This window comes from Danio aesculapii, chromosome 14 (genome assembly GCF_903798145.1).
Source record: "Danio aesculapii chromosome 14, fDanAes4.1, whole genome shotgun sequence".
NCBI classification, from domain to species: Eukaryota; Metazoa; Chordata; class Actinopteri; order Cypriniformes; family Danionidae; genus Danio; species Danio aesculapii.
Genome location: NC_079448.1, coordinates 27918647 through 27941177, shown reverse-complemented (window position 1 = coordinate 27941177; position 22531 = coordinate 27918647). Strand labels below are relative to the sequence as shown.

At 33.2% G+C, this 22531-nt stretch overlaps 1 protein-coding gene across 1 annotated transcript; it reads left to right on the top strand.

Annotated features, from left to right (window-relative positions):
* The first annotated feature begins 21 nt into the window (after window positions 1-21).
* sparc (secreted protein, acidic, cysteine-rich (osteonectin)) lies at window positions 22-18601 on the top strand. The gene is made up of 10 exons (XM_056471816.1): window positions 22-116; window positions 7676-7745; window positions 8508-8534; window positions 9445-9532; window positions 11512-11633; window positions 11860-11980; window positions 13926-14059; window positions 15503-15651; window positions 15737-15885; window positions 17854-18601. Exons 2-10 carry the CDS (start codon window positions 7689-7691, stop codon window positions 17880-17882), a joined length of 876 nt encoding a protein of 291 aa, XP_056327791.1. The 5' UTR covers window positions 22-116; window positions 7676-7688; the 3' UTR covers window positions 17883-18601.
* Window positions 18602-22531: the final 3930 nt, after the last annotated feature.

The following is a 22531-nucleotide window of genomic DNA, read 5'->3' as shown; positions in this document are numbered from 1 at the left end:
TGAGTGGACCTGCCCACAGCAAATGTCTTCTGTGTGAACTTGTGTTGCTTTCAGAAAGTTTCGGTGCCTTTCACCAGCTGACTTCTCCTCTGGCTTCTCTGTAAGACGGACAGAAGGTAAGAGCTTTCATTTGCCTCATCTTCTCATTCTCCAAAATCTTACTGTCAAACATTGACTTACTAACACCGTTAAAACCATTGTCAAAACAAACAGTAGCTTCATTTTTGTCCTAAACACTCAAAAGTACAGATACAAAAGCTGCCATTGTCAATGTTTTGTACTTTTTAGGTACTAATATGCACACTTTACCTACTAAAATGTAGCTTTAGGGTACTTACTTAAATCCCTTTTATGACCACTTGAACAAAACAGTTTAAACATCTGCATTTCTGAAAGTGTATTTGCATGCAAACTATCTCAAAGTTGTAAGCATCATTTTCTCCTGAAAGCACAGATTTACAGAGACAACTGAAGTCTTTGTAAAACATCCATAGAAAGCAGGTGTCTGTTATTTTGTGTGAACTTTCTGCACTTATTTATCACAAAGTCTTTGTGAATTTAATGTGAACTAGCTATTTATCAAGCTGACGTCCTTACTGTGGTGTTTCCTCAAAGTTTGATGCAGAACGGGAGCTGTATAGGGCTTAGAGAGCAGCACAATATTGAGGTATTGTGTGCCACATAAGCAGCAGGAGGGGTAAAGCCGGAGTCAGGGATGGAGGGGGAAGGGAGATAGACTTCGGCCTTATAGACCCTCCCTTTACAATTACTCCCATCAAAAGGAATGCGTGTTTCAATGCCGATTTTTCACCAGCTGTTTGAGACCTTGTCGAAACAAGGCAGATGTCGCCGCTGTAGACAAACAATATTCGTGAGAAGACAAACTGTCAGGCCACAGCTGCCAGAAGAGTGTATTGTTATGTAAAACTTTGGTTAGAAAGTTTTTCTAGCAAATTCTCAAGCATCCCGATGCATGTCATACAAGTTTTCGAGAAATTTCATGAGAAATGTTTATATTGTATATAAATATATATATAAATGTATGGTATGGATGACATTTAGATTTTTCACCCTGCATGACGATACAAACAAGTTTGAATTTCATTTACAGTGGAAGTCCAAGTTATTAAATCCCCTGATTTGTTTTCCCCAATTTCTGTTTAACGAAGAGAAGATTTTTTTTAACCCATTTTTAAACATAATAGCTTTAATAACTCATTTCTAATAACTGATTTCTTTTATCTTTGCCATGATGACAGTACATAATATTTTACTAGATATTTTTCAAGACACTTCTATATAGCTTAAAGTGACATTTAAAGGCTTAACTAGGTTTATGCTAATTATGCCATCCTTTGATGTCAAGTTGTTTCAAACCAGCATGAGCGTTTATTACATTAATTTCTTCCGTCATAAAAGAAGATATTTTGAAGAAAAAAAAGTATTTTTTGATATCTAAACATTCTTAAAGCGAGATACATTTACTTGAGAATTGTTTTTGTACCCGCTTTGCTGATATAATTTCTTTTTCATTCACAAAATCACTTGGTTTTGATAACTTGATTTAAAAAATACAAATAAAAGGCTTTCCAATAAATTACAAATGATCTGGGAATGTTTAGATAGTAGTACTTAAAAAGCAACATATAAATAGTGAATATTTTTTACAGTGCAGTTGTTAATTTTCGTGATAAGACACAAGAATACTATTAAAAAATATCTTCTATTATGTTCATCAGATAAGTGAAATAATCCAGTTTTTTTGTTGGGGGGGGGGGGGGATCAGATATGTTGATCAGATATGGCTTAGTCTATTTGCAATGCATTCACAATAGGCTCTACGCACAGCTAGCGTTTTAAAGCCAACGATAAACTTCCGGTGAAAGCTTATAGTGACTATTTTATACATTGAGTTCAATAGACTTAAGCATTAATTTAGTTGTTCAAGCGTAAAACAAAATGAAAGACTGTTGTAACCACTAGCACCGTCAGTAGCAACAGGCTAGTGCAGAAATTCTATTGAAAATACTGGGGTCAAATAAACTGTCATATTTTAAAGACATGGCGGGGGGGAAATTGAATTTAACGCAGTGCATCTTGTCCGATCTAAGACCCACTTCATATCGTATATCTAACAGGCAGTGAAGATAGCTGATTTCTAAAGAAATCAGATCTTAAATGTGACAATTTTGTAATGGAAAGACAGTTCACTGTAAACCCTCTGGGCTGCCTGGCTGAAAATTAAAGGTCCGTGTGCATATAGCTCATTGTCAAAAAATATATATATATATATATATATATATATATATATATATATATATATATATATATATATATATAAATAAAAATAAAGAATGTTTACTTAAAGAAAGTAAAGATTTGCTCTCTAAAATATAAAAAAGATCATAGTTTTATAAGAGCTAAAGGATCAGGTTAAGAATGTGGATTAGCCCAAATCTAGTTTTAACCCCATTTTTTTCTGCAGTGATTTGTGGCTTGCGCTCACCTTGAAGATCAGATAGGAATATAAATGAATAAGTCACATTTTATTGGCCACAAGATAAGGTCTTTTCAAGGTGATACGCTTTTATTCATAAGGTGAAATTCATTTCCTTTCCCAAAGACGGTTGCTCGGGATGAAGCAGTAGTAATAACAACAGAGCGGTTTAACTTACACACAGAGCTGGGGGAAGGGCTGACCACTTAGAAAGGTCAGGTGATTGTTAACTCAAGTTACACGGATCCTTTTTTGCTCAGTCACTCTCTTTTGACTGTCCTTTGTCTGTCTCAGAGGTCCTGGTACAACTGCTTTTCAACAGAGGATAAAATATCCTCTCTTCCACTTTGTTTTTCTGCACAAGGTTTAGCTTTGTAGCAATTCCTTGTTTCCGCAGAAAACACGATAAGGTTACAGAGAGGTTTAATTTCCTTTGAAACCAGAAATCTAGGGATGTGTTGATTTGGGATAACGTTTTAGCATTAGCATGTCAGTGCAGATTTGTTTTTGTCATGTTAAATGTTTTTCCATGTGGCAGGTTCACTGTTTCAAGGGGGCTTTAGCTAAAAAGGGGTCTGTTTTTCTGTTTAGCTCCAAACATTGCACAGATGCAGGGAAGTAATTGTGTCATAATGGACAGGTGGCTCGTGCAGAGGTTTACTCCTCATGCCAAGTGGCTTCCTGCTCCATAAATCAAGCATGCCCACTATGCCAAACTCTCGATCCCAGTGCTGGGCATTGATGATGATATTTGGCTTTTTTAGTGTCTGTGTGTGTTTAATATACAACTACCTTGGGTGAGGTTTGTTAAAGAAATCAGAGGTCATGTATTGTTTAATATTTAAATCTGTAATGATGAGTTGGCTGCAATTCAAATATGGTGGATACAGTTTTGCAGCTCATTTGTTTGTCAAGAGATTGAGCCACCTGTTTTGTCGCTCCAGAGAGGGAGAGAACTGCGCCTGCAGAGCTTCTGGAAAATGACTCTTCGGAAGAAAAAGCAGAGTACTGAGCTGCTGTTTTGCTCGGGGTTTACACCCCACAACCTGCTTACCTAACTAAACTCTAAATTAAATACTGGGTAAAAAAGGCATCCTTTATACCTTCGGGTTCAGGGATGTTTGATTTTGGAAGTGACCTTCCAAATAAAATAAGTTGTTTTGCTCTAAAGTGATTCCACCAGAGTTATAGACTTTTAGTTTAGCCAAAGAAAGTGACTTACGTAAATGTGCCAAGATGCCTGAAGAGAACAGAGCGGACCTCCAAATTAAATACAGGACATGATGTCGGGTTGCTTCCTTCGTCCTATGACTCACACAGCCTCAGCTTGTGAAAATAGGGCATTTTTGTTTGACAGAAAGTGAAAAGATTCTTTGTCTGCCAAGTTTCAAAATGTCAACGAGTGACAGAGTCTCTGTAGTTTTCCATGTCTAGGTGCATTAGAGAGATGGGGCATCTCAAGTCATAAGGAACCAGCTATTTTTCCAAAGAAAACAGCCACTGAAGGGTTTATGCACCTGGTTACACAGATTTCATGTAATGAATACAAGAGATCATGCGTCATGCACTTAAAAACAAGTGTTCTATGGTAAACTTAGCAATAGCAACAATAGGCTAAATGTAATCTATAATCTATGGAATTCTGGCATATATGAGAGAGATTACAGTGAAAAATAAAAAACATTTTTTTGTATATCACAGTGACAAAGGTTGATTGTATGAAGGCAAATCGGAGTTTACCCATGCAGTCAGATGTGGAGGGGAGGAGATTAAATGTCAGATAGAGTACAGTATACTAAATAGGCAAGAGACCACAATCCCATAAAAGTGCAGATTGAAGTAAAAAGTGCTGTAGGTTATCTACTGATAATGTCTACTAATGCACTGTAAAAATGGGATGTTGTATCCCAATATGGACAAACGATGTTCATTTTTTCAATTTCATTTAAATGAACCTTTTTTAACCCATCAGTTGAGTTTGTCCATATGGGACCCAGTGTTGTGTTGAAATAACCCAGATTTTTTTTTTTAATTGTAACATTTCTTATGAAACATCCATAAGAGGACACTGTTTGTTTGTTAAACGATCCAGCAAAGAGAGAAATGTCCGCTAACATTTGCTTACATTTGCATATTCCCGTTTAGTTCCCAATTGGTTATTTTTGGGGAATCAAATACACTAAAATGCTGCATTGTCATAATCAAGTGTTGGATCAGATATGGACAAACCCAACATTGGGTTATTTTTTCAATTACATTTACATTGCACTTTTTAGACAACAATTGGTTTGTCCATATTTGAGTCAATGTTGGGTTGCAAAACAAACCAGTATTTTTTAGAGTAAGAATGCTATCATTCTCACAAGGAAACTATACAATGTAACAATATTATGTATTTTAACTAATGTACAAAATTAGTTTTTTTTTACTTTTCTGTCCATTTTTTGTCAATTTTTGAGACTTGAAACGACATTCTTAAATTGACACTACTATCAATATGATTTTGTGAAAACAGTGACATCATGAAGATGTTTCCAGTCACATCGCCAACTGGCTTGGCATGCATAATACAGCATATTTCGTAATATTTTGCTGGTCTGTGTTTACAAATGTTTTGATAATGTCACTTACATGCAAAAACACAAGGAAATGTACATTTTTAAAATGTTATTGTCATGTAATTGTGAATAGTGTCACAAACAAGCAGAGTCAAAGATATTCAGATGTAGGCACTCTACTACTTACAAGCACAACATAATCTAAGCCCTAATTTTTTGGGAGACATTAAATAATCATGACTAATAATATCAGATAAATTTTGCACCTCAAAAGTTAACACATATGCTACACTTTAAAAAGCAATAAGTTACTTCACTTTAAAAAAGTCAGTTAACACAATGCCAATAATTAAGCGTTTAGTTCATTAACTTAAAGGATTAGTCCACCTTTTTAAATTAGTTGAGTTTTTAGCATCTTTGAATCCAGTCAGCCAATCTCTGGGTCTGGCTGGAGAACTTTTAGCTCAGCTAGGATAAATCATTGAATCGGATTAAACCATTAGCATGGCCAAAATTGACCAAAGAGTTTGACTCTTCTGTAGTTACATTGTGTACTAAGACTGACTGAAAACAAAAAGTTTTGCTATCTTCTAGGCCAATATGTCAATGCCGCAATGAAATTACGTAGCATATGTCAATGTCGCTAACTTTCATCAACTCTGCAAATACACAAACTTTGCTCTGGTGACATTGGTTTCACATTGAAGCCTGGTTTCTCTTGAGGTTTTTTCCTTCACTTTCGTCAATTGGGGAAGTTTGTTCCCCGCCACTGTAGCCACTGGCTTGCTTGGTTGAGACTTGTGGAGCTGCGCATCAATGGATTTGCTCTTCGGTGTTTAGACTTTCAGCAGTAAAATTTAAACCACACTGAACTGAACTAAACTGATCTTCAACTCTGAAAACTGGTTTTAATTTACTAGAACTTCTATGTTAAGCTGTTTTGACACAATCTACATTGTAAAAGTGCTATAAAATAAACATGAATTGAATTGAATTGAACATTGGAAGTTACCTAGCTGGGGACTAATTTCAGGTACTGTCGCCACAATATATTATTATGCTTGCTGCAGCCATCATATGCCAATTTCCTTGATTGTTATGCTGGATTGAGAGTATAATTAATTTTTCATTGGTCTTAGTACCCAACGTAACTACAGAGGGGTAAAGCTTTAAATAGGAAACCTATTGAACCACTTTGATCACTTCATGTGAGATGTTAATGGTATAATCTAATTCAATGATAGCAAAGTCAACTAATCGTTTATTACAGTGTATAAGGTCACCGTGTCCACATCTTTTCAAACCATACCTTTAGTAAATTCTGACAGTAAATTTTTTTTAACAGGGTTTAAAAAGGTTAAAAGAAACCCAGACCATTAGCAAACCTAGCCCCAAGTAGATAAAATGATAGGAAATGTTTGGCATATGTCACTAGAAGGAGCTCTGTCATATTCATTAGAATTTATGAGCTCATCTCACCTCAAGGTTTTTTTTTTCTTGACAAAACAAGGAATTTCACAACCTTGAGCAACAAGCCAAGGAGATTCTCAGCAGTTGCTGGGCAAATTATTTTCAGGTCAGTGCTTTCAAGAAGACTCCTTAAATCCCTTAAGAATTTTACAACTCGGCCAATTATGAATGCGCAGATAATATGAAGTAATCCCACCCATTACCCACTCAAGCACAAACAGACCCGGCACAGCTTGAGGGGAGGGAATTAGCTCGGATCCAAATCACTTATAAAGTCCAAAAATGTCACGATGCATATTCATCAAACTTATTACAAGAACTGACGAACGCTTCCTCAATACCCGATCATTTTAACAGCCAAACCTAGTCATAGCAGTTTGTATGGAAGCATCACAATCATGCCTTTCATGTTCACAAATTGCAGGGTGTCTATTGTTTTTGTAGCTAGTACCGGATCTGTGTTTGTACAGAGAAACAATACTGTCTAGCTTTCATCTTTTATCTTTAGTGCACCCAAAAATGTCAGAAGATTTGATCAACGCTGCAATGACTGCTTTGAACCTTTCAGCCATAAACAAAGCATATCTATATTGATAGAAAGAGACAAGGCAACCAAAAGGAAGAGAGATCTCTGGTACGGAGAAAATGGACAAGGTAGCGAATGCTTTCAGACAAAAAGCCCGTATCGCCCCGCAGGAAAGTGTCGTTGCTCAAGGAGAACATCTCACATCAGTCTGTCTCTTTGAGCGAGAGGAGAGCAGTCGAGCCAGCAGAACAAAGACAGACAGAGCTCTTATCTCAATCAGCTTCAGCGTCTGTAGAGACTGACTTCTGTAGGCTACTTCTCTGTCGTCTAGAATACAGAGCAGGTCTGGTGGCCTGAACGCGTGTGGTTCAGCCGCTGAGGTCTTGATCTGTTACGTTATTGATCTCAAGCCACAGCTGGACTGATACCACAGCGGTATATGAGGTTGAAAGGAATGTATGTGTGTGTTTCTGTTGTCTACACTCCTTATATTTCAGGATAAGACTAGTTATGTGCATAATACTGATATGATCATGTGATGCTCTGTATGCTTAAGATTACCTTGAGCTTTGGGTGCTCTGGGAGTTAATGTGAGGATTTGTTTTTTTTTTTCTTTTTGCTTAGGCTGAAACTCAAGATGAGGGTTTGGATCTTCTTCCTGTTCTGCCTCGCTGGCAAGACTCTGGCTGCTCCAGTAAGTAAAGCTAAAAAAAAAAAAAAGACAAAAATAAATTAATTAATAATTTTAAGTAAGATGCAGCGATAAAAAAAAAGAGAGCGATTGAACAATCTTTAAATTTACAGCTTATAGTTATGTGTTTGGGTAATTTTGGTTGTGTTCTGTAGATTCATGGTGACATTAATCAATTTAAAATAACAGGGTTGTAATTTAAAACATTCTTTGACAAATGGTGAAAAAAGGTGGCATGTTTTTGGAGAGGTGCACATCACCTTTGGCGTCAGCGATGGTAAGGGCTATGTGACCAAGCACAGGCTTCGCTGGAGCATACGCGTGCAATTGACACAGAAGTATAAATCAGCCTTAAGCCGAAGGAAAATGAATGAATGAACGATTTAGTAGAATAGCACTGAATTATCATTTGCATTTTCTTTACCAATTGTCATTAAATGAACAAATAAGTAAACAAACAAGTACTTTATAGAATAAAACAAATACTAACATTCAGTTAATCCAGAAAAACTGAATGTTTAGTGGTCTCTTCATTTTTTTTCCAAACTGTAAATACATGTGTATATAATAAACACTTTTGATGTTTTTTCAATGAGTACTTTTGTTTGAATGGCAAAAAATTAAATTGAAACAAGTTTTATATCAAAATTAATAAGCATTTTTTATTTTTGTAATGTTCATAGTAAAGTTGTTTTACATTTAAATGTGTTAAAGTCTGTATTCATTTTTCATTTTTTCATTTTTTGTATTAATTTCGTTTTTCAGACTGAAGAGGAGCCAGCTGTTGAAGAGGTAATAACCTTTCTTTAATATGAATATATATATATATATATATATATATATATATATATATATATATATATATATATATATATATATATATATATATATATATATATATGTATATATATATATATATATATATATATATATATATATATATATATATATATATATATATATATATATATATATATATATATATATTTATATATTTATTTATTTTAAAAACAATAATAAACTAAATGTGTGCACAAATATCTGTCCAGGTCAGTGTTCTCAGCAGTAATTACATGGAGAACTATTAAACAAATGTTATTGTATAGAAAATAATTAAAACATTATGTTATGAGAGTTCAAAATAACATTTTAAATAGAAAAGTCATGTTTTATTAAGGTAGAATGTTAGTGATGGCCAGATTGAGTAACTACATGAACAAAGGAAAATAATACCTGTTTAAAAAAAGATTTAAGACCTACAACACAATCAGCAAATTTTGTTTTTGAGATTTAGGAGATTTTAAGACTTTTTAAGACCCTGTGGATACCCTGCATTACATTAATATTTAAGTGCATCTCTTTTTTTTTTTTTTTTTTTTTAAGTGTATCTTAAGGAGCCAAGTCAAGTCCAGAAATAAACCCCATTATGGGACCAGATGTCTTTGTGTGCAACTTCCTGTTTAATTCCCTGGGGGCCTGGAATCCATAAAAGTTTGAAAATATATCTAAAAGGGAATAATTACAATTCATTGCTTCGCCACATGTGCACACAGATGTCAGTAATGTGGGTCATTCGCTCACTTATGCTTTTGAAGTTCAGCTTTTACATATTTTCCTCACATAAAAAAGGAAAGCTGTGTTTAAAGCTGGGTTCGGCTGCACACGATCCATACCAATAATATTTTCTGTTTTGACATTTTAGGAGCTGGAAGTGGGAGCAAACCCAGTCCAGGTGGAGACCGGAGAGTTTGATGAAGCCATTGAGGTCGTGGAGGATGTTATTGCTGAGAGTGAGTTCATTTTCCACGTGTTTAAGGTTACAGTGATACAGATTTGTTTCCTACTAGGAGATTTATCTGCTGTGTGCATCATGTCTGCTGTCCCTTATGAGTTAAGTTGTGATAACGTGTGTAGATTATATAGAAGAACAAGCGTAATGACAGGCTGTGCATAAGTCAAAAGTAGACAGTTGTAATTATGTTTTCAGACAGACTATAGTTATACAGGAGCTGGTTGATGCCAGTGCCAGTCATCCAGCCACATGCCCACCACAAAATAGTTAGAAATGTAAATCCACTAGAGGACAAACATTTGTGAAAACATGCCTTTATAAATAAATAAATAAATAAAGGCAACGTGGTGGCTCAGTGGTTAGCACTGTCGCCTCACAGCAAGAAGATTGCTGGTTTGAGTCCCAGCTGGGTCAGTTGGCATTTCTGTGTGGATGTTTTTCCTGTGTTCGCGTGGGTTTCCTCCGGGTGCTCCGGTTAACACCCCCCACCCCCAGTCCATTGACATGCGCTATAGGTGAATTAAATAAACTAAATTGGCCGTATTGTATGCGTGTGAATGAGTGTGTATGGATGTTTCCCAGTACTGGGTTGCAGCTGGGATTGCATCTGCTGTGTAAAACATATGCTGGATAAGTTGGTGGTTCATTCCGCTGTGGCGACCCGTGATGAATTAAAGGGACTAAGCCGAAGGAAAACGAATGAATGAATAAATAAATAAATGTTATTATTTTGTTAATACCAATATTTATTTTTAATACCATTATTTATTGTTAAAATATTATTATTATAAATAATTATATAATTTAAAGAAAACTCTCAATATATGCTCTTTGAAAAAAATTCATTAAATTAAACATTAATTATAAATTACATTTAAAATTGAATAAAGATATTTAAAACACATTTAAAAACAAAATTTTAATCTTTGTAATCTTTAAAAGAAATTTTTTTTTAAACAACTTAGTATACATTAAAATATATTTTAAAATCAAATATATATTGAAATGCGTAACATAATTTGATAAAAATGCTATATAAAATAAAATATTACAAAATTACACATTAGTGAAATTATATAACGAAAAACACTTCAAACAAAAGAAATAACAACCAATTTATTTTTTTAAATACAATAAATATATAATAAAAAAATTTATTAAAAGTATATTAAAAGTATACATCTATATAAAAATATTATTTATATAAATGTATTTATTATTTATTTATTTTACATGTAAAATAAAAAATAAATAATTATTATATATTGATTAACAAACATATATATAAAATTATTATTAAAATACACTGAAAAATATTTTTTTTTAAATAAAATACAAATTAATGTTTTTTAATCAAATTAATTTAAAAAAATACTTTCTAAGTAATTTATAACTAATAACTAACTAATAACTAAAACAATTATTTGGGGTTATGAAAGTACACTGAAAAGACCATTTGGAATATACAGTTGGAATCAGAATTATTAAACCCCCTTTGAAATTTAAAAAATATATATATTTCCCAAATGATGTTTAACAGAGCAAGGAAATTTTCACAGTATGTCTGATAATATTTGTTTTATTTCGGCAAGAATAAAAGCAGATTTTTTTTTTTTTTTTAAACATTTTAAAGTTAAAATTATTAGCCCCCTTTTTTTCGAGAGTCTACAGAACAAACATTATACAATAACTTGCCCATTTACCCTAACCTGCCTAATTAACCTAATTGATCTAGATAATCCTTTAAATGTCACTTTAAGCTGCATAGAAGTGTCTTGAAAAATATCATCATGAATGTCATCATGGCAAAGATAAAATAAATCAGTTATTAGTAATAGTTATTAAAACTATTATGTTCAGAAATGTGTTGAAAAAAATCTTCTCTCCGTTAAACAGAAATTGGGGAAAAAATAAACAGGGGGGCTAAAAATTCTGACTTCAACTGTATGCCATTTAGAAAATCTTTTTTTCTTTTAGACCCCTGCCTAAACCACCACTGCAAGAAGGGCAAAGTGTGTGAGGTAGATGACAGCAACCAGCCCATGTGTGTGTGCCAGGACCCTCTGACCTGCCCCGCTCCAGTCGGAGACTTCGAGCATGTGCGTGTCTTTTCTCATTCCCTTCATTTCACTTCCGTATGGTGACAGCAATGCCTAGAAGTATACATGCGCACAGTTTCAGCAGCTTGATTGAAACGTTGCTTTATGTATTGGGCAAATAACGTCAGAAAACATTAGTATAATACTGTGGGGGAACTCAAACCTGTCAGTCTCCTGACATCCGTGGCATTTCTGGCTGCTCGTATTTACGCTGTTTATTTCACAGGTCTGCGGCACTAACAACAAGACCTACGAGTCCTCCTGCCACTTCTTTGCCACCAAATGCTCTCTGGAGGGCACCAAGAAGGGCCACAAGCTGCACATGGATTACATCGGACCCTGCAAATGTGAGCACATACAGTTACTGAGAAATACAACTGGGAAATGTTCAAACTATACACTGTAAAACCCAACAGTCGACATTAGCTAATTAAATGCGTGTAGTTAACAAAAAAATTATTCAAAGTTAATTCTACATATTCGAGAAGAGTTTTGAACTCAGTTTTTAAGTTAATGAGTTAATTAATACCTCATTGCTTCAACTTAAATGCAGTAAGTTCACAGTACTCATATAGATTAGTTTCTTAACTCAAATGGTTTGTAGCAATCGGTTTCCTCAAACGGTTTGAGTTGCCTTAACTTATTGAGTTTTACAGTACTCAGTTGGTTTAAGTTCTCTTCATTTATTGGGTTTTACTGTGCTCAAATTGCTTCATTTACTCAAATGGATTAAGTTCACAGTACTCATTAGGAATAGTTTTTGAACTTAAATGGTTTGAGTTACTTTCCAGTCCAACTTGAGTTACCAATTCGTGGGTTTTACAGTGTAGGATTGAAATACATTTTCTTCCATGAAAGGTGTAAATTGATTATAATTAAATGTATTTATACAATCTTTTATGTTGAATACGTAAATAAGCATTTAGTATTATATAGAATTAAACCGATAAAATGTTTCCAAAAATGTGTCCATAATTTAATCCCTTTAAAGCTATCCTGTTTATGATTTGTGTATTTGTTCTTCCAGACAAACACAATCTGAGTAATATTAAATAATATCCTGGCTCAATTTGTAATGACAGTAAATGGTGCCCGAGATATTAAAGTCACAAAAAGCGCATCCACCAAATATAAAAGTATGGCAGTTGCTGGAAACCAGTCATATGAGTTTATAAAGTTTTAAATATGGATCTTTTACTTGTACCAATTATATTACATTAATTCACAACAGATTATTCATTTTATAATGGATGGGTGTGCTTTTTGGTGCTTTAAAAACTCAGGCACCATTCACTATCATTACATTAAAAATTTAAATACCGTAGTACTGTAAAGGAACAAATGTTATTTTTACAGTGTATATATAAATTATATAATAAAAAAAAACAGGAACTCAATGTAGGGATGCAGTAATATAACCAAAAGTATAGTGTTGATAACTGCTGTTGGTATTGCAATAGTGAGTAATAATTTAGAATACATTTAAAAAAATGTTTAGTGTTTATAAAATTGCACATCATAATCTGACACACAGACAAAACATGTCGTTAAGTAAATAAACACTTTGTTATTAATGATAATATTAAAAAATCATAAGTTTGGACACTGTTTTAGACTCCTTTGATTGGCTACTGCAATCAGCAGAAACATGTGTGATGCGTTAGAATGCTCATTGCCTAAAAACATAAAAATTTTGATGTAACATTACTCTGATGTAACATTAGACAACTCTGTCTAATCGTGAATCTTTGGCCTTTTTTTGGTACATTTTATGATCATTTTTCCCAAGCCATTAATTTCTGACCCTGATTCGCACAGACTTTTGAGTGTAAAACTCAGACCACTCACAAACCCGGCCATCAATGCTGAGTGCTTTGGAGTGATTGATGGCTTGTAGCTTTGAGGCGTCCCTGTTGCCCTCTCCAAACACTGAGTACAGGACGAGCCCGAGCTTGCACAAAGCACACTGAATCCCCTTAAATCTGCCTGATCCACCACCGCTGTACAGCTGATGGGATGAGTCGGGAGGGAAGGGCTCAGATGGAGCTCCTGCTGTGTCGTTGTCTCATCGCTAAGCAGGGAGTCTCAGTCAGAAACTCGCTAAATGTGTTTCTGGCGTAAACGAATTAGGCCCTAACAGCTATGACACTAATATTAGCCAGAGGGCTGTAATTTGCCCCCTTTTAGACTATAATGCTACGGTATATGCCAGCCCAGGAGGAGCACTAGCGTGCTGTTTGTGTTTATTATTTATTTGAAATGGATTGCTTTATTGTGTGTACTTTTGTTTAGACATCGCTCCCTGCTTGGAGAATGAGCTGAATGAGTTCCCCCTGCGCATGAGGGACTGGCTGAAGAACGTGCTGGTGACTTTGTATGAGCGGGATGAGGACAACAACCTGCTCACCGAGAAGCAGAAACTCAGGGTCAGTTCAACTTTGAGCTCTTCATAGTCTGAAAAAAAACTTTAGGATACAGTTTGACTAGCTGACTTTCCATTAAACTCGGCATAACAATGTAAAGACATCTAGAATATAGAAAAGATAGAAAACTAAAATATTAATAAAAATATGGTAGTTACTTCTACAAGCAATCTGAATTAATGTACTTTGAATATGAATTGAATATGAATTTATGATCAAAAATAAAATCAAATAAATGCAAAGTCAATTATAAACTATGGCCATGAATTTTTTATTTGATATTAATGTACTACCTTGATGTCAACATGACATCAAATTGACATCTAACATTGGCAACAAAAAGCCATAATCGATTACAGCAGTGTTTCTCAACCACACTCCTGGAGGACCAACAGCTCTGCACATTTTCCGTGTGTCCTTAACCAAACACACCTGATTCAGATCATCAGAGCACGTTAGCAGAGACTGAAATACCTGTAATAGGTGGGACAGACAAAGGAGACGTCCAAAACATGCAGTGTTGATGGTCCTCAAGAAACGTGGTTTAGAAACACTGGATTGCAGGATTGCAGTTTTTACATGTTTTTGACGTAAATGTCAGATGTCAATTTGATGACATCAAGGTAGTTTACATACATACTATGGATACAGAATCCAGTATAATTGAAGCTTTCAGATAAATAAAACTTTCCTTATATTATTCAAAATGAAACTATTTCTACAGATTTTCAGCAATCTGAATTAATGTAATTTGATTAATATGAATTTATGACAAAAATAAAATCAAATATATGCAAATAGTCAATTATAAACTTACGCCATGAATTTTAATTTGATATAAATTTACTATTTTGATGTCAAAATTACATCAAATTTACATCTTACTTTGGCTACAAACAGCCAGCAGTGTTTCTCAACCACGTTCCTAGAGGACCAACAACTCTGCACATTTACCATGTCTCCTTAACCAAACACACCTGATTCAGATCCTCAGCACATTAGCAGAGACTGAAAGACCTGTAAGGAGTGGGACAGACAAAGGAGACATCCAAAGCATGCAGTGTTGGTGGTCCTCCAGGAACGTGAATTACTAGATTACAGGACAGTTTTTACATGTTTTTTTGGTAGTTTACATACATACAATGAATACAGAATCCAGTGTAAATTTTGACTAGGAATTGAAGCTTTCAGATGAATAAAACTTTCCTTATATTATTATATATAATTATTTTGTGTCATTATTTTTTTTATTATTAAAAGGGTATTAAATAATAAGCTATTTTGCCATGTTTTTTTTAACATCATACTTGATGTCAATTTGATGTTGTTTTGACATCAAGGTGTCCGTTGAGATACTCATATATGACCACATATCAGATTTCTGTATGGGAATTAAACCCACAAAGAAACCTCTAAATTCCAGCAAACCTTATCCTGTGGTTGCAGGTGAAGAAGATTTACGAGAATGAGAAGAGGCTTCAGGCTGGTGATCACTCTCTGGACCTTTTGGCCCTGGACTTTGAAAAGAACTACAACATGTACATCTTCCCCGTTCACTGGCAGTTTGGCCAGCTTGACCAGCACCCTGTTGACGGGTATGTTGTTCATTTTCACAACTGAGCTAGTTTCATCATATTATTCTATATGTTTCATGTACATAAATTCTTTACGTTTCATTAGGTTCCTGTCCCACACTGAGCTGGCCCCTCTGCGTGCTCCTCTTATCCCAATGGAGCACTGCACCACCAGCTTCTTTGAGCAGTGCGATGCTGACCAAGACAAGTACATCGCTCTGGAGGAGTGGGCAAACTGCTTCGGGATCAAAGAGCGTGAGTTTCTGATCATGTGATTTATCTATGGGTAACACTTTACAATAGGGGTCCATTAGGTATAACGTTAGCTGATGTTTTACTATAGCATCAACAAACACTGAACAATACATTTATTATAGCATTTATTCATCTTGGTTAAGGTATGAAAATATTTTTAGCTATTGTTAACCCACAGTGAATTAAATAATGTTACCAAGAACAACTTTGAATTAATTAATAATGGATCAGTAAATGTTGAAATAAACTTATTATTAATAAATAAACAAAAGTGTGACCCATATGGATACATGTCTTTCTCTTTAGATAGATACAGTTGAAGTCAGAATTGTTAGCCCCCCTTTGATTTTTTTTTCTTTTTTAAATAATTCCCAATTATGTTTAACAGAGCAAGGACATTTTCACAGGATGTCTGATAATATTTTTTTCATCTGGACAAAGTCTAATTTGTTTTAATTCGGCAAGAATAAAAGCAGTTTTTAATTTAAAAAAATCATTTTAAGGTCAAAATTATTAGCCCCTTTAAGCTATTTTTTTCGATAGTCTACAGAACAAACCATTGTTGAGTTGCCTCATTACCGTAACCTATCTAGTTAACCTAATTAACCTAGTTAAGCCTTTAAATGACACTTTAAGCTGTATAGAAGTGTCTTGAAAAATATCTAGTCAAATATTATTTACTGTAATCATGGCAAAGATAAAATAAATCAGTTATTAGAAATGAGTTATTAAAACTATTATGTTTAGAAATGTGTTGAAAAAATCTTCTCTCCGTTAAACAGAAATTGGGGAAAAAATAAACAGGGGGGCTAATAACTTATAATAACTAAATAATAGCTAATAATAGTTAATAATAACTTTAACTGTTTATAGTAGTATTTTTCAAATTGTTTTCAAATTGGATTATGGAACCTTGATATTTTCTCCAACAACTTTTGATGTTAAAATTTTTGAAAAAAAAAATGTATTGACATTTTTAATATTTGGAAGTGATTTTTATTTTTCTAAACACAATATTTCTTATACAATATATTGTTTCAAACACTAAATCTAATTTCAATAAAAGTCATTAGTTATACTGCAGAGTTGAATTTTCAACATCCAAAGTTGACAGAGCAGAGCAAGCCCATAATGCAATTCATAACTCTAAATATGTTACGATATATTTAGAGTGGAGATTTTTATAATGGATGAATGCATAGGTCAAGTGTTTTGCTACCAAATTTACTAACAAGCTTAAAGTATTAGTATTGTGCTGTATTAATGTAAATATACAGTTGAAGTCAGAATTATTAGCCCACCTTTTTTCTTTTCTAAATATTTCCCAAATGATGTTTAACAGAGCCAGGAAATTTTCACAGTATGTCTGACAATATTTTTTCCTTTGGAGAAAGTCTTATTTGTTTTATTTCGGCTAGAATAAAAGCAGTTTTTAATGAAAAAAAAAACATTTTAAGGTCAAAATTACTAGCCCCTTTAAGCTATATTTATTTCTGACCGTCGACAGAACAAACATCGTTACAATAACCTGCCTAATTACCCAAAACTTCCTAGTTAACCTAATTAACCTAGTTAAGCCTTTAAATGTTACTTTAAGCTGTATAGAAGTGTCTTTAAAAATATCTAGTAAAATATTATTTACTGTCATCATGGCAAAGATAAAATAAATCAGTTATTAGAAATGAGTTATTAAAACTATTAATTTAGAAATGTGTTTAAAAAATTCTTCTCTCCATTAATCGGAAATTGGGGAAAAAATAAACAGGGGGGCTAAAAATTCTGACTTCAACTGTATTTCTGTAAACCTTATTGCTTTGTACTGAAAAAAAGTTGTAACTTACAAATGAAATATCATCCATAGTTTACAGTATAGAACAAGTGTTTTGTTATGCTTAAACACATAGCTAAAACATAAATTCTATATACAGCAAAAAATCCTTGCTAACTTTGTCTCTTTTCTGCTTTCAGAGGATGTCGACAAGGACCTTGTCATCTAAGGACGTCTACCATTGATGCTTCCTAGTTATTATTGGGGGAGGTGCTAACCCTTAAGTTAAAATCAAAGTAAAGGTGCTAATTGCGATTTCTAACAAGCTGCATATACCACTAAACATTCATAATGTTTAAAGAAGTGCACAGTTCACACTGTAGCCATATCACAACAAGTGATTGAATACTGCCCAATTTTTACCTTAGCTGATGTCACCCAAACAAGCGAGTTAAATATTATGAACTATGTATATTGCAAGATACACTTTTTGTTTTGGATCTACAATTTTTTAAAACTCAGATTCAGGGCTTGAATTGTAAGTTTGGATGGTGGAGATGTACAAAAAATAATAAAGTTTCCAAATAAATGTTTTTTCTGCTTGCTTTATAAACTTTTAGTTTTGTTTGTTGCACTCTTTGGTGGTGGATTTATTTTTTTATTTCTTTGAAGCTTCTTTTAATTTGAGCCCTGAATATCTGCACGCTGATGTTTTTTATTTGCATATTTTTCCTGTCAGAAATCAGGGCCAAATGTTGAGTGTTTTTTTAAGCTGAATAATAAAAGGAAATAATATTTGAATTGAAGAAGACAGAATCTCGCCGGATGAGATTTATTTGTATTTTTTTCTCCCTCTAGCATTTTCACATACATTTGCAGTATTTGCCACAATGTGAGCACTATGAATCTCTTTACATAAATAAAAGCTACTGAAATGTCCAAACCCAATCTTTGCATACATTTCTCCATTATTCTTGATGTTTCGCCCCAGGTTTATAACCACATAACCCATTTATACTTTAATGTTTGCCTTGGGCACTTTGTCAAACACGAATTTTGCAGATCATTTGTTTCATTCAGGCAGCCAAGGTCATTTTAGCACAGAAGCAAATATAAATATAAATATATAACTACATAAACACTGTAAATGTGCAAAGAAAACAATGCTGGAGCTCTATACACTGTGGTGCTGAAAATCTGGAACACATATGTTAGTAGTTTTCTCAAGGGTGGAGTGGATGTTTACGTAATTTCCCTTAGCATTTTAAAATATATATTTGAGAACCCTGTGTTTAAAGGATTATTTTAAGCCTCCAGGCCAGTGTGGCTACTTCAACTGCTGGTCGACTGGAAAACATCAACAAATCAAATTAATTTTCTTTCGAATGTTGGATAATTCCAATAGCAAGACAGCAATTATACTTTTATGTTTGGTTTATATGCTAAAACTCTTAATACTTCACATTATTAGTTTATACTCTAAATCAAACTCTAAATCTCTGTTTTAATTCAAACTATAAAAATGAAAGCATGTGTTGATCGAGGCAGACTAGAAAATAGTTACTGGTCTCAGTGGAGATGGAGAGTCATGGGAAAGCAGAGAGAGAGCAGGATTTACCCAGTCACCAGGCTTACCCTTCCAGCCAGACACTCACGTCAGGAATCTCAAACAATGGCAGAGCTCCAGCCAGAACACTGTGCACCGTCCAGCCCATTTCAGCAGCAGGGAGGCGGAGTAAAACACTCTTCTACACTCCTTATTAACCCTGAAAGCAGAATTCACAAAACCCACAACAAATACCAACATTAATGAACAGAAATCAGACAGAAATATTCCATTTTTGTAGTTGCTTTTTGTCAAAATTATGAGACACATCATTGGTCACTCTCAATGTCAGAAATCAAAATTTAGAAATTACATTTGACATTATATCCTAACATTCAATCTCACTTGCCTGTTAAATGCATCAAAAGACAAAATGTCCCATAGTGTTTGCATCAAATTAAATCTAAAAAAGTAATTTTGCTGTTTTCTGTTTGTCATGGCAAAAATTATATTTCTGTCACTTTCTTTGGCATTTTAGGTTCCAAACCTAAATAAATATTACATTTTTGTAAATCTGTCCTCATGTTGAGACTAATACTTTTTAAAATTACATTTATAGTATACTTGATTTGAAATATAAATGTGTTTTGATGAAATACCACTGACTGTCAGAAAGAGATTTTACAACTTCATACGTTTAACACACACACACATACACACACACAGAGAATAAATTCAAATGTCTTACTTTTAGAAACATACAAAACTATTTTTTTAGTGAAAGTCACAAATTGTTGAAATAAAGTGTTTTTTTTTAGCATAATGGATACGTTTATATAAAACTGAAACATCACATATTATTACCTGCACATATTAAATATAAAAATGAACAAATAATGAAATATAATTTCTATATATTTTTAAAGATTAAAAAACATCTTGTGAAATTGGTTAACCTTGTGGTTTGAAAGATACAGTGACAAAGATTTAAAATGATAATTAATTAATACTTTATGGCTGCACTGTGATCCTTATAGAGTATTTTGTCTTCTTTAAATCATGGCATAAAGGAATTTTTCTGTTACTTTCAATGGTATTTATTTGCCTTGAGCCGTGGTAAATATTAGATTTTGCTCACTTCTAAAGCAATCTGTCCATATGTTGAGATTAATACTTCGTTAATTTATTTAATATTATACTTGATGTGAACTTGAAATATAAATGCGTGTTTAAATAAAATACCACTGACTGAGAGAAGGACGTTTAAAATATATACAAAATATAATTTAACAGCATACTTTATAACACACACATATCTGAACATACTGGACTGATTCATACAAAATTATATTATTTTTAAATTCAGTTTGAGATATTATATGAACTATCCCACGGATAGAGCAATTAATATATAGCTAAATATTATTTATTCTCATCCAATATGAACAGAGCCAAGATGTTAATCTCTAGTCAATCATCTTAAACTACAAATTTATATTTAAATACACAATATGCACAAAGCCGTTCTGAGTTCTTATATCATATTTAACTTTTTGTACTATATGATGAGATGTATGACGCCCCCTAATGGACAATATATTCACATATTCAAATCACAATGCAGTTCACAAGCAGTTGAACTACATTCAGGTAAAGTAGGTTTTATATTCGCACATTCGTTCAGTGACAACTTGTGACATGCTCCCTATATTGTTTACCATGGTACTTTGAATATTTGGTTTGAAATCACATGTATCACATACAACATTAGCACTATTTATTTGACTGTGAACAATGTTGTTTACTTTAATAGTCTTTGGTTGCTAATAGTATTTTACTATTCAGAATTTCCAAAGAATACTTTTCATAAACGATTTTATTAATAAAAAAGTCTGAATGTGTGAATATAAAACCAACTTTACCTCAATTTTAACTACAATCTGTAAACAATCTACTCTGCACTGAATATAAATACATACAGTTGAAGTCAGAATTATTAGCCCCCCTGTTTATTTTTCCCCCAATTTCTGTTTAGCGAAGAGAAGATTTTTTTTTTAAAACACATTACTTAACATAATAGTTTTAATAACTCATTTCTAATAACTGATTTATTTTATCTTTGCCATGATAACAGTATACCATTTTACTACATATTTTTCATGTCACAGCTTAAAGTGACATTTAAAGGCTTAACTAGGTTAATTGGGTTAACTAGGCCGGTTAGGGTAATTAGGCAAGTTATTGTATAACGATTGTTTGTTCTGTAGACTGTCAAACTATATAGCTTAAAGGGGCTAGTAATTTTGACCTTTTAAAAAATTAAAAACTGCTTTTATTCGAGCTGAAATAAAACAAATAAGACTTTATCCAGAAGAAAAAATATTATCAGACATACTGTAAAAATTTCCTTGCTCTGTTAAACATCATTTGGGAAATATGTAAAAAAGAAAAAAATAATAATAATCGAAATTCAGATTAACTTTTATTCTAAATCTTGCACCTTATTCTTGAAAAAAAAAGACCAATAAAAATGTGTAAAGTTAATTTAAAGCTAATTTAGCTATTGTTGTTATCCATATATATATATATATATATATATATATATATATATATATATATATATATATATATATATATATATATATATATATATATATATATAAAGACATTAATGTGGTCGTTGACCCAAAAATAAAAATTCTGTCATCTCTCCATAATTTACTACTCCATTACTCTTTACTTGCTTTTTCAAACCTTTCCTGTAAATAGCACTGATTCATTCATTACTGTACAGGAAAAATTACCTATAACTGCAGAAATAATTTTCTATAATAATTTCAATTAAATCAAAACCCTTATTACTGTTTATTTAATTACATAACTGAATAGCACAATGCAAAATGTCTTTAAAATATCTTGTCTTGCTTTAGGTGAAGACTTGCTGTTGACATTTTCTAAACACCTTTGTTAATCATCTACTCTTTCTTTTTAACGTTTTCTCAAATGACTTACATTAGCAGTTGAATGTTTGTAGTGTATGGTTTCTAATGTAACGGAAATCACCAAGTAACTCATTTCGCAAACAAAAATGCGCACAGCAACAACACGGTCAGCAGCAGCTGCGTAATTGCTCTCCACCTTATTCACGTCCGTGCAGGACAAACAAACTTGCTTTCACCCTCTTTCACTCTCATTTTCAATTGGGTGATTTTGGGGGGTTTATGGGAGAACGAATTATGATAGGATGCGAGGATCCAGAGCGGCGATCTGATTGGCTGCTGGGTTCTGCGATCATGTGGGCCGTTGGTTTAGTAGGCGCTACTGTGAAACCG

Excerpts from the sequence above, each read along its gene's own strand:
- sparc (XM_056471816.1), top strand. The coding sequence starts at position 7,689 with ATGAGGGTTTGGATCTTCTTCCTGTTCTGCCTCGCTGGCAAGACTCTG. Across the intron at positions 9,533-11,511 it reads GGAGGATGTTATTGCTGAGA|ACCCCTGCCTAAACCACCAC; the intron begins GTGAGTTCATTT and ends TTTTTCTTTTAG. Across the intron at positions 15,652-15,736 it reads GACCAGCACCCTGTTGACGG|GTTCCTGTCCCACACTGAGC; the intron begins GTATGTTGTTCA and ends ACGTTTCATTAG.